Consider the following 13,906-nt stretch of genomic DNA (forward strand, 5'->3'; position numbering starts at 1 on the left):
CTAAAAATAATAATAAATATCTATAATTTTTTATATAACAGTAATTTCTTACAAAATTATAACATTCTCATCGTTTTTTAATTTTCATAAATTAAAAGGATAAGATACTAGAATATGTCTAAGTTTTTTTTTAAAAAGTACCAATTCAGGTTTCATATTAAAAATAGCATCAATATAGACTTAACGTTTATAACATAACATCAATTTAGGCTTTAACATTTACAACATAGGGGTGTTTGGTTGCTCTTTTTCATGCTCTTGTTTGCCTTTTTACTTCGAAATGAAGAGTTTTAGATGTTTGGTTAGTGACCTTCATGTTTGCCTTTTACATCTGAAAAGCAGCATTAGGTGTTTGGTTAGTGACATCCTGTTTACTTTTTACACCTGAAAAACAGCTTTTTACAAAAGCAGAGAATCTCTGCTTTTTGGAAAAGTAGTTTTTTCCAACAGCAAACAGCAAACCGTAACAGCAATTAGCAAACCGTAACAACAAACAGTAGGTAAAACAAACGGGCCCATATCATCAGTTTAGGAATACTAACAGAACATGACACGTCATTCGTTAAGTCTGCCAACTCAGCGTCACGTCATATAAGGTACCAAAATAGACCTAAGGTTTATAGAAAGTATTAATTTAGGCCTCACGTATAAAATAGCACCAATATAGGCTTAACATTTATAAAATAATATGAATTTAAGCTTAACGTTTACAAAAAAATATATCAAATTTAATCTAAATGTCACAATTAATCATATTATATTCTTCTTTCCCTAAAACTTTATATGTTATCTTTTTTTATTTAGTTTTATTTTCTTATTAATTATAATATAATTAAATTCTATGAGCTCATGTAATATCTGTAAACTAAAAATAATTGAATATCCACAAAATTAACACTAGTTAAAATAATATTGATATATGACCATATTAGCACACAAAATATCAATTGTCAACGGATAACTCATCCAAAATGTTACCATACAATCACACAAAATCCAAAGTGCCTAATATCAGTTCCTTAATTTATACCATGCTAGAAAAATAAAATTATCTTTTTGACAAGCTTAAATTGGATATATTTTGTAAACGTTAAGCTTAAATTCGTATTATTTTGTAAATGTTAAGCCTATATTGGTGATATTTAGTATGTGATACTTTCTACAAACCTTATGCCTATTTTGGTATCTTATGTGACGTGTCGCTGAGTTGGCAGACTTAACGGATGACGTGTCACGTTCTGTTAGTAATTCCTAAATTGATGCTATGTTGTAAACGTTAACCCTAAATTGATGTTATGTTGCAAACGTTAAATCTATATTAGTGCTATTTTGAACGTGGAGCCTAAATTGGTACTTTCTCAAAAATTTAGACCTATTTTGGTACCTTATCCCTAAATTAAAATTTCATTAAAAAATTATATTATTTAATATGATACAGAACACAAGCTAAGTTTTTTTAACTTTTTATTTCATGTGTGTACAATGTCTTTAATCTCCGTCGAGTGCTCCATTAATAATGACTGAAATATGGTCCAACTTTCAAACGTTATGGGCATTGACGAGGCTAGAAATCCACACTTCAAGAGCTAATTTTAATTATGCGGTTGGAAAATAATTTTTCACAGTCCAACCTGTTAGGGTCGGACAAATTCTTTTTAGCCTTAACAATCTAAAATTTTGTGCTTTTATGCATTCGAGAAGTGCTGTAATCGAGCCGAATCGAGTCAAACTTTGGCATTTTCAGATTCGGCTCATTAGAAAATTGACGAGCTCGAGCTCAACATTATGTTCATGAGCTATCCACGAGCTTGTTAATGAACTTTCCTCTTGAACAGCTCATTAATTCAGTTCATGAACTTCACTCGTGAACAACTCATTAATTATATTGATTTGAACTTTTTTTAACGCAAAACTAAATATTAAAATCTACAAAACTAAAGTTACACAAAACTACGTTATTTTACAACTCCCCCTTTATAGAAATATAATTATTAAAAAAATAATCAAACCAACCATGCTGACGAGCATGTTCATGAACATTATAATCGAACTTGCTCATGAGCTTGTTCACGAACATATAATTGAGATTGCTCACAAGTTTTCCACTCGAGCTTCGTCATGCTCAAGCTCAGCTTGTATACAAATCGAGCCAAACACAATTGAGCTTCTATCGAGCCGAACGTCGAGCTGGTCATGAGAGGCTCGACTCATTTACAGCCGTATATTCGAGAATAAAAAATTAAATGTATCCATTCTAAAAATTGTAGATATTTTTAATTTTTTAGAAAAAAGTACATAAATAAACTTTGTGGTTTGACCAATTTGGAAAGACATTATTTATGGTTTAAAAGTTTACAAACATGGATATGTACTTTGTGAATTTTACAGTTAAATGATATGTTATACAATTTTTCAATCAAACAAGTTGTGGTTTAGTTAATTTGCAAAGTTAGATCTTGAATTTCGGATAATTTGCAAAGTTAATCTTTTTAATTGCTCCAAGTCACTCCTTTTTAAGAAATGACTGAGTTTGTAAATTGTAAAAATACACACCATGTTTACAAACTTGTAAACCACGTGGATTGTCTTTACAAATCGATATAAGTACAAGGTTTATTTTTGTATTTTTTTCCTTTTTATATAATAATAATTTCTTAGAAAAATATAATATTTTTACCTTCTTATATTAAGTTTTGATTTTTTTTTTTTTTGTAATTTTCATAAATTAAAGGGAAAAGTATAAAAATAAACATTTGTGGTTACATCTGTTTTCGATCGGCACCCTTGTGGTTTAAAAATTTACAAAATGGTACCTTGAGGTTCATTCCGTTAGCAAACACATTCCGTTAAGAGCAATTTTATATCTAATGTTTAAAATGATATAATTTTACCTCTAAAGTTAGCAGTCAAGTGCAATTTTACTCATACATTGACAAAATTGAATCAATTTCAAACATCATAATAAAACACAAACATTTTTTTTATGCATCAATTACATATCAGTTCGTCGTAAAAAAAAATCACATTTGATATGATTTAGTAATACAATTGGAGATAATATGTTTAAATTCGACGAAATATTTGAATTTTTTTATCCAACTCGTACAAAATACAATATAATTTTTTAATTTTAATTTAATATTTTTTCACGCCTATTTATCTATTGATGATCTGTTACTAATGAGTGATAAGATGATGTATATATGAAGTGTAGATGATAAGATTCGTAACTAAGAAGATAGTTTGATGAATTATTTTTCAAATTGACCCAATTTGACAACGCTAAAAGTAAAATTGCACTTGGCGGCCAGAGTTTAGGGTAAAATTGTACCATTTTAAACGTTGGGGTTAAAATTACTCCTGACTGTCAATGTTAGGAAGTATTTTTATATCTTATCCCTATATTTATGTTAGGGGCTAAGTAATGCTTTACGCCAATAATTAGTTACCATTGAATATTAAAGGTTTAATTTCAAATAAATCTATGTAGTTTCAAGGTTTATGATTTTTTTTTTGTTACAAAACAAACCATGTGTGATTGACATTATTAGTCATTTTAGGTTGACTTTGCCAAATTTCACCGATAACAACCTTAAAATGAAATTTTTTAAAAGTTAAAATTGTTTATAAAATAATATGGAACTACATTTTTTATATTTCAAAATCATCATTTTTTGAGTTTTTTCACTCTATACATTAACTTTCTCTCTCTAAAAAAAACACATAATGACGTTAAAAGCTAAAAAGTTGAAGAATTAAAGGTTACTTAAAACATCATTTAATTCTTGAAAATTTCCATTCTGATGTCATTATCGGCCAAATTTGGCAAAGTCAACCTAACATGGCTAACAAAAAAAACTACAGATACCAATATACAAAAACGTAAAACCACGTAGATTTTATTTGAAATTAACCCAATTATAATCAACACTTATTTCACTAAATTATAAGCCATGTGTTTATTTTTTTTAGTGATTGTATTCCAATTGGATCTAAAATCGTATGTAGGCCAGCAAATAAACAATTGAACAGGCAGAGGAGTGGAATTAATAAAAAAAACATTAATACAAAGTTGAAAATTGTAATAATTGAGAAAAAAAAAAATTCAAGATGGGGTATTTATGCTCAATCATATATCTAATGAGCTGTAGGAGATTAAATTTTTCAAAATAATTAATTTATATATCATCCAATTGAGATCAAGAACAGTAGTGGAAAAATAAATTAGAAAAAAAATATTAAAATCCCATTTTAGAAAATGTACAGATTGTAATATTTGTTCTTAAAAGACAGCTCTATTTCAACGACTAATTGTACTATATAAACACTTAGAATTCATGCTTATTACAAACACATTACAAAACACATCTACTTCTCCTCATACTTGAGAAGTGGTGAAGTCCGAGGGATACATTGGGAGGAGGGGCTGAATTTTCTGGCGACTATGGCGACTTCCGGGGGCGGTCCAACCAGTTGGGCTCGTCGTTGGTCATTATTGGCGATAGCATTGGCTGTGGTTTTTGTTTCAAGTAGTGTTAGTTTAGTTTCGGGTGATGCTTATCCTTATTATTCTCCACCTCCTCCACCTTATTTGTATAAATCTCCGCCTCCTCCTTCTGCTTCTCCTCCACCTCCTTACGTGTATAAATCGCCTCCACCACCGTCTCCGTCTCCACCGCCACCTCATTACGAGTACAAGTCACCACCACCACCTTCCCCGTCACCTCCACCGCCGTATGCGTATAAGTCACCACCGCCACCTTCTCCATCACCTCCACTACCGTATGCGTACAAGTCACCACCGCCACCTTCTCCGTCACCACCACCACCGTATGCGTACAAGTCGCCACCACCACCTTTTCCTTCGCCGCCACCACCCTATTACTATAAATCTCCTCCACCTCCTTCTCCATCACCACCTCCTCCTTACCATTACAAGTCTCCTCCATCACCGGAGCATTCTCCTCCTCCACCTTACTACTACAAGTCACCACCACCACCTAAGCAGTCTCCCCCGCCACCATATTACTATAAGTCACCACCACCACCAGAGCATTCTCCTCCACCACCATACTACTACAAATCTCCACCACCACCCAAAAAGTCTCCAACACTGACTCCATATTATTACAAGTCTCCACCACCACCAGTTCACTCACCACCACCGCCATACTACTACAAATCTCCACCACCACCGAAAAAATCATCAAACCCAGCTCCATATTACTACAAGTCTCCACCACCACCAGTGCACTCACCACCACCACCATACTACTATAAATCTCCACCACCACCAAAAAAATCACCATCACCGGCTCCATACTATTATAAGTCTCCACCACCACCAGTTCATTCACCACCGCCGCCATACTACTACAAATCTCCGCCACCACCCAAAAAATCACCAACACCAGCTCCATATTACTACAAGTCTCCACCACCGCCAGTGCACTCACCACCACCGCCATACTACTACAAATCTCCACCACCACCCAAAAAATCACCAACACCGGCTCCATACTACTATAAGTCTCCACCACCACCAGTTCATTCACCACCACCACCATACTACTATAAATCTCCACCACCACCTAAAAAATCACCAACACCAACTCCATACTACTACAAGTCTCCACCACCACCAATTCACTCACCACTACCTCCGTACTACTACAAATCACCGCCACCACCATCACCATCTCCTCCCCCTCCTTACTACTATAAGTCTCCTCCTCCTCCTTCACCATCTCCTCCCCCTCCATACTACTACAAGTCACCACCACCACCCGCAAAATCTCCTCCAGCTCCTTATTATTACAAGTCTCCACCACCTCCAGAAAAGTCTCCGACTCCGACACCGTACTATTATAAGTCTCCTCCACCACCTAAGGCTTATCCTCCCCCACATCACCATGATTTTGTAGTGAAGGTGATAGGAAAAGTTTACTGCTATAGATGTTATGATATGAAATATCCAGAGAAATCACACAAGAAGAAGCATCTAAAAGGTAAATTCTTCTTTTTACTATAACAAATTTACACCCACATATATATATATATATAACCACTTTTCAAAAAAAAAAAAAAACAAATTACATAACCAATATTTTCATTATTTTTAACATATATAGAAAAGAACAATAAGACAATAAAATAGTTATTGTAGTTTGTTAAGACCAAATTATTATTTTAGTAGATTATATATATTAAAAAGACTAATCCAAAAGTTGTTGTGATGGATAGGTGCTATTGTGGAGGTAACATGTAAGGCAGGTGAAAAGAAAATCAAGGCCTATGTTAAAACTAAGAGCAATGGTAAATACAGTATTACCGTTGAAGGGTTTGAATATCGCAAATATGGTGGCAAAGCATGTAAGGCTAAACTTCATATGGCACCCAAAAAATCATCATGCAGTATTCCAACTAACCTTCACTTGGGCAAAAAGGGTCTTGTTCTTCATGTTAAATCTAAGACAAAGCATGAGGTTGTACTTCAAGCTAAGTCGTTTGCTTATGGTTCTAAGACCGGTTACAAGGAGTGTGAGAAGCCTAAACCAAAGCCGACACCTGCTCCTTACTATTACAAGTCACCACCGCCTCTATCTCACTCTCCTCCACCTACTTACTATTACAAATCTCCCCCACCACCAGTGAAATCACCAGCACCCACTCCGTACTATTACAAGTCTCCACCACCTCCATCTTCGTCTCCTCCACCTCCTTACTACTATAAGTCTCCTCCACCACTAGTGAAGTCACCAACACCGACTCCCTACTACTACAAGTCTCCACCACCTTCATCTTCATCTCCTCTACCTCCTTACTACTACAAATCTCCTCCACCACTATCGAAGTCACCAACACCGACTCCGTACTACTACAAGTCTCCACCACCTCCCTCCCCCTCTTCTCCATCTCCTTACTACTACAAGTCTCCTCCACCACCAGTGAAGTCACCAGTACCGACTCCGTACTACTATAAGTCTCCACTGCCACCTTCACTATCACCGCCACCACCTTACTATTACAAGTCTCCACCACCACCATCTCCCCCTCCTCCACCTTCTTACTATTATAAATCTCCTCCACCACCAGTGAAATCACTAGCACCGACTCCATATTATTACAAGTCTCCACCACCACCAACAGCATCCCCTCCTCCTCCATACTATTATAAGTCTCCACCTCCTCCATCATCATCACCCCCTCCCCCTTACTATTATCACTCACCTCCACCACCTGTAAAATCACCTCCTCCTCCATATTCCTATAAGTCACCACATCCTCCATCACCATCACCTCCGCCACCTTATTATTATCACTCACCTCCTCCACCAGTGAAATCACCTCCTCCTCCATACTACTACCAATCACCTCCACCACCAGTGAAATCGCCTCCTCCACCATACCGCTACAATTCCCCACCTCCTTCTTCACCATCTCCTCCTCCCCCATACTATTACCACTCACCTCCCCCACCTATAAAATCACCCCCTCCGCCATACCACTACCAATCACCTCCCCCACCTCTAAAATCTCCTCCTCCTCCTCCTTACCATTACCAATCACCTCCACCACCAGTAAAATCTCCTCCTCCCCCATACTACTACCAATCACCTCCACCACCAGTAAAATCTCCCCCTCCTCCATACCACTACCAATCACCTCCCCCACCTGTAAAATCTCCTCCTCCCCCTTACCATTACCAATCACCTCCACCACCAGTAAAATCTCCTCCTCCCCCATACCACTACCAATCACCTCCACCACCAGTAAAATCTCCCCCTCCCCCATACCACTACCAGTCACCTCCACCACCGGTGAAATCTCCTCCTCCACCATACCATTACCAATCACCTCCACCGCCAGTAAAATCTCCACCTCCACCATATCATTACAACTCCCCACCTCCTCCTTCACCATCACCACCTCCCCCATACTATTATCATTCACCTCCCCCACCTGTAAAATCACCTCCCCCTCCAGTCTACATTTACAGCTCTCCACCACCCCCAACTCATTACTAGGCTCAAAAAGCTTAGTTACATTCCTTCACGAATCAAGTAAGTAAATGTTCTCCAAGATTTCAAATATCATCATATTAGTTCATTTTAAAGTATAAATTTATCTCATGATTTTATCTGGTTATCATATTGCAGATTTTAGTTTTAACAAGGAAATAAAGGAAGTCTCTAAGAGTGAAAATAGTGGGATCCAATATTCTAATCCAAGCACATTCAAATTCAATAATAAGGATATGAAATTCGCATCAACAAGTTATAGTTTTATCAATTCAGGCCAGATTGCGTGCGGTGGAAAAGTGGCAATTTTGCACTTCATCTTCATATATATTCATGTGAAAAATGGTAAAAAGTTTAAGGAAAGTTAGGAAGTGAAGCATGCTTGAATATATAGAAGACGGGTTGCAGTTTTCAATTTACCTTTTTTTAATTAATTCATCTCTAATTTATTATTGTATATTATTTTTCTCTATTTATAATCGTACGAGCAATTATCATTTTCTAAGACTTCTTCGTGCTTTGTGCACTAAGATTGTTAGTAATAAAAAAGCAAGATCTCTCCTAAATTTTCTTCACTCTTTTTATTATATAGTTTTCTTCTCTCTTTTAATAATTATCTCTACTTGATGGCAAAGCATCCAAATGAGTCAATGAACATTGAAAATAAAAGAATATTTGATCAAACATATCATCAAATCAAGAAAGCTTGAGGTACACCTAAGGCCCAAAATAAAAGCATCCCTTTTGCTATCCGTTACAACAAAAAAAAAAAAAGAAAAAAAAGAAAAAAAAATTACATTATTTAATAACCAACTAATCTGATCTATAGTCAAATAACACAACTAATAACTAATTAGCATGTAACTAAATTAACTTTATTATCCCTCCAAAGTGGAAGATGTAAATTAAACATGTCAACTTGTTTAATCATATGTTGTTGAAAAAGATTGGTTGCTTGAGGCTTAAGGATATCAATAAATTTGTTTTAATTAAAGACTAGGAATGGGGGAAGTGCAGAACACAGTCCCGAGCCCGATATTATTAAGAAAGAATTAAAAAATAACAAATGTAATTAAAAAAATAAAGTAAATCCTACGCAAAGCGAAATAAATCTCTGCCTATCGCATTGTCCCTGATAAAAAGCGAACAAAATTGAGGCGATGAGTCCCACCAGTGTAAATCAGTCACAAGTTGACCAAAGTTTGCAAGCGCATGGACCACTTGGTTTCCTTCTCGGAAAGTATGTGTAAACACCATGTTCATTGTATCCATATGCACTAGACAGGTCGATCAAGCATCCCTAAGCATCCAAGGAATGAACATAGTGCGGGAGCGAAAAATATAGACAACATAAGTGGAATGGCTCTGTAACGGTTAGGGATTCCTGGTAGTAGTAATTAGGGCAGAATTGAAATAGGGAAGAGAATGATAGAAGAAAAGAGAAGAACAAAGATTAGAAGAAGGAATGGCTGGGTTTAGAGAAGAGAAAGTAAGGTTTCATTAATTTTCATATCATAATCGATAAGTTCCTAAGGAGGAGACTAAATAGGAAAAGCTACGCTGACGTGGCAGCAGTTACCATAGCACACAGATGTGCTATTTTACAGTTATTGTGTAACAAACTCATAATAGGAAATAACCACCAAATAAGCAATAACAAGACAATTAACTCCTAATTAATAGCTAAAATAACTCCTTAATAGTCGTGACAATACCCTCCCCTTCAGAGCATTCTTGTCCCCAAGAATGTATGAAAGCAGTGAACTGAACTTGCCACACACACTGAAACGTCACAAGATTGCCCATTGTTGTCACATTAAGCTCCAATACTACATGAACCACAACCAGAATGGTTTCCTTCTCTCGATCTTGGAAATTGTAAGGTATTGAGATTGCTTCGTCCCTAAGCTTAGCTTCAGTGTTGCTCAACATCAGCAAAACAGTTTGTAGTGCATTCCTTAAGAAGTCTCTTTGCATGGAAACACTTGCATCAACAGCAACACCTATTTTATACCCCGCTTTTCTCAAGCCATCATCAGTGTTTGTACTTTCATTGGATGAGTAGCTCAATTTGAAACATCTAGTGCTTCCCTGGTTCTCATCATCACTATCAACACCAAGAGAAAGACTTAATAGCTCTTGCGTAGTTGCTCCTTTGCAAGAAAATTTAAAGAGTACAGCACCCTTTCGGATCTTATCAGTCAGTCTCCTCAAATGCTTGAAGAGCGCCTTTGGGTCAATTGCGAAAATCTGAACTCCAACAACTATTAAAGCAACCCCTGCTGCCGTTATGGTCTTTGTAATATGCACGAGTGAGCTTGTCTCTCTAACATATATATGAGTGTCATGAAAACTAGGAGCAACTTGAATCCAAACATTCTTCTTCAACTTGGATGGCAAAGCAAGTAGTGCATCTGCCTCATCATTTGTTACATTTAATGGAACTGCAGTATCCATGTTCAATCTGTTGAGCCCTTGAATTATTCTTGCCTCAAGAACCGCTGCTTCCTTGCACATTGTTGATCCGCAATCACCATCACCTACATTGTTGTCCCTAAGATCAATTTTTGCATTCATTGCTTTCTCGGTAGCTATATCAAAATATGCCAATTCATTAGGGTCTTTTCTCTGAGTGCCTCCATGATAAATGAAGGAAGTCATATTGGCTTCATTTGCAACTTTATTCTTTAATTCCCTTGCCATAAAATTAATTATGTGTTTCTTTATGCTCCTATCCATGGCCAGGTAATACACAATAACAACATGATATAGATTATAATAACTACCAATTACTAATGCTCTCAATGGCATTGCAATAGCTCCAGGATGTGAAGGAATTCTTCTATTAATTATACTCAGAATCCCAGCGACTTCCTTCCCTTCTTCCTCCATGTTTACTATGTATAGCTTCTTTGTAGAATAGCCAAGGTTTTTCTGTTGGACCACTGGAGGTAGATTAGTTTCAGGTAGGATGTTCAATTTGTTTGGGGTGTTTTGGGTCCAAAGTGGAGTGCTGATGGGAGATCTAAAGGTCGGGTTAGGTTTCTGAGTTGTTACAGGTATTGGGCTGATTTCGGCAGAGATTTTGGAGCAGTAATTGTTAGTTTTAGGCCATTGCTTTGGAGTAAGGGGAGATCTAAAAGTAGGATTGGGCTTAGGAGCCTCAATCACATCATTGAGAGGGATATCCTTTAAGTTAGCTTGCTTAAAAAGATCTATGGATGGGTATGAACTTGATTCAAACTGATTTTCAGTTTTCAACCTATTAATGAAATAAGAGCCTCTATTTTCGGGGTTTACCTTCTCCATAGTAGAAGTTTGTTTATGCTCAACTATCTCTGTAGTTTCTCCTTGTAATTTGAAATCTGTCAGCTCCAATTTCTGCTCAGACTTTTCATCAAACACTTGGGGTGCAACTGAAGAAGGATCTGAAACTCCTCTAAATTCTTGAATCGATTGAATCAGGTTTGAGAAGGATTTACAGATTTGTTCATAATTTTCTTGTATAAAACCTTTCTTGTATAATTTTCTTGCGTAGCAGTTCCCATTGTTCGTCAAACCTTTTTTGCCGCTCGCTCGTCTCCCTGCGGTAACGTTCCATTTGTTGTTCAAAATCTTCCATGGCCGGAGAAAAGACTGTCTCTGATACCAATGTAACGGTTAGGGATTCCTGGTAGTAGTAATTAGGGCAGAATTGAAATAGGGAAGAGAAGGATAGAAGAAAAGAGAAGAACAAAGATTAGAAGAAGGAATGGCTGGGTTTATAGAAGAGATGAATAAGGAAGAGAAAGTAAGGTTTTATTAATTTTCATATCATAATCGATAAGTTCCTAAGGAGGAGACTAAATAGGAAAAGCTACGCTGACGTGGCAGCAGTTACCATAGCACACAAATGTGCTATTTTACAGTTATTGTGTAACAAACTCATAATAGGAAATAACCACCAAATAAGCAATAACAAGACAATTAACTCCTAATTAATAGCTAAAATAACTCCTTAATAGTCGTGACAAGCTCTCCATCCAAATCCGGTTCCAGCCCTTCTCCTTTGCTGCCATTACAGAATAGATTATACATAAAAATAAATAAAGATTAATAATCTTTGTTTATTGCTTCTCTCATACAAAATGACAATCTATATCAATATGTTTTATACATGCATAGAAGCTTCGATTTTATGCTATATGTATTGTTGATTTTCTATCATAATATAACTTGAAGCCAATGTCTGCCAGAACATTGCGAAACCATTGTATTTCACAAGCAGTATTTCTAATTCTCTATACTCTGCTTCATTGGAGCTTCTTGGCCATGTATGGTTTTTTGCTTTTCTAAGAAATTAAAGAATCTTCTAAGAACACCATAAACCTCGTAACTCGTACATCATTTGTTATAAGGACAACTTGCCTAGTCCGAGTCACTGAATGTTTTAAGAGTCAACTATGCTTTTGATGAATAAAATCTACATTGTCTTGGAGTTCCTTTTGTGTAAGGTAGGATCATATATGCAACTTGTGACTTCATTGATTACCTAAAAAATGTTATATCAGGCATTGTTGTAGTCAAATAGATCACTTTGCCAATCGTTTTATTGTAATCTTGCTTATCTTCTAGCTTAGTTCATGATTAGGTTAATCAAATAGATCTTTATATGGGTGGTGGTGTTGATTTCTTCCCAACAAACCTGCTTCTGAAACAAGATCTAGAGCATACTTCCTTTGAGTTATCAAGATTCCTTTTGATGTTCGTTGAACCTCTAACCCAAGATATAATCAAGATATTTAATCTTACATACATCATTAAGGAATTTATTTACTCTGTCAATTATTGTTTGGTCTTATGTATAAGAGCATCTCTAGTGGAGTTTGTTACCTCCGATTACACCTGTACTAAAAAAAACAAATACAAATCACACACCATTATATTACTCTCTTCCTTATAATTTTGTGGGACCCATTTTTAATATAAAAACTTTTTATATCCATGGAATATTACTGCTTAATCCACTGTGAAAGGTTTTTAAATATTAAAAAAATAAATTTGCAATTCCAATGCATCCTACAGAGTGAATTGATTGTTACTAGTTTTGGTAACTTACCAATTAGGATAACAACACATATAGTGGTTAGTAATAATTTATGAAACAAAATAACATCCAAAGAAGGTCCACTAGAGATGCTCTAATGCCATCTACATAAAAGTACAGAGTCACCACCTGGATCTAATAAATTGGAAAACTTAATATAGTAGATACACACTCAATTCATCCTTTAGAGATAGGTTCATGGACAATTTAAGACGCTTCTTAGAGATTAGGAGCGTACTTTTAGAATCTGATCCTGGAACACGTGTCCTAACGGTTACACTTTGATCCACCTATCTAACTCCTTATTTATTACGATATTAGTGTATTTTTTATCATTTTGTATTTGTACAAAGATTGTCCATCAAAGTGTGAATCGGTGCAAATTCTTGTATAAAATGTATGCATTTTATGGGAGATCCAAGCAAGAACCATCCGATTGCACCTATCCTACATTTTTTTAGTTGAGCAGTTATTACAGGTGAAAGTGGAAGACTACCATCTATAAAGCCAAACTGGCTTTTTGCTATCAAATATCCTCTCATGAATCTGCTTTAAGAAAAGTAATTTACTGGATTCAACATAGGAGAAACCAGAACCATGGAAGCATTATGTACTGAATCTATCAGAGTTGCACTTGAATATTTTGGAGAGAATAATGTTTCATAAATTTCCAGAACAAACCAGAAATCAACCTGTTTTTTCAAGATAATCATTCTATAATGATCTATTGAAATAAGTTGAATAAGTTTTGGGATGATCTAAATTTTCTTAGCCCCATGCTTGCTTGCCATCATGGAGC

General features: G+C 35.8%; 1 protein-coding gene across 1 annotated transcript; it reads left to right on the top strand.

The window, feature by feature from the left end:
* Positions 1-4,444: 4,444 nt before the first annotated feature.
* Positions 4,445-8,027, top strand: LOC136222579 (extensin-2-like). Its single transcript, XM_066010331.1, has 2 exons — positions 4,445-6,008; positions 6,244-8,027. The coding sequence occupies exons 1-2, from the start codon at positions 4,445-4,447 to the stop codon at positions 8,025-8,027; spliced, it is 3,348 nt and encodes a 1,115-aa protein (XP_065866403.1).
* Positions 8,028-13,906: the final 5,879 nt, after the last annotated feature.

Source organism: Euphorbia lathyris, chromosome 3 (genome assembly GCF_963576675.1).
Source record: "Euphorbia lathyris chromosome 3, ddEupLath1.1, whole genome shotgun sequence".
Taxonomy (NCBI): Eukaryota; Viridiplantae; Streptophyta; class Magnoliopsida; order Malpighiales; family Euphorbiaceae; genus Euphorbia; species Euphorbia lathyris.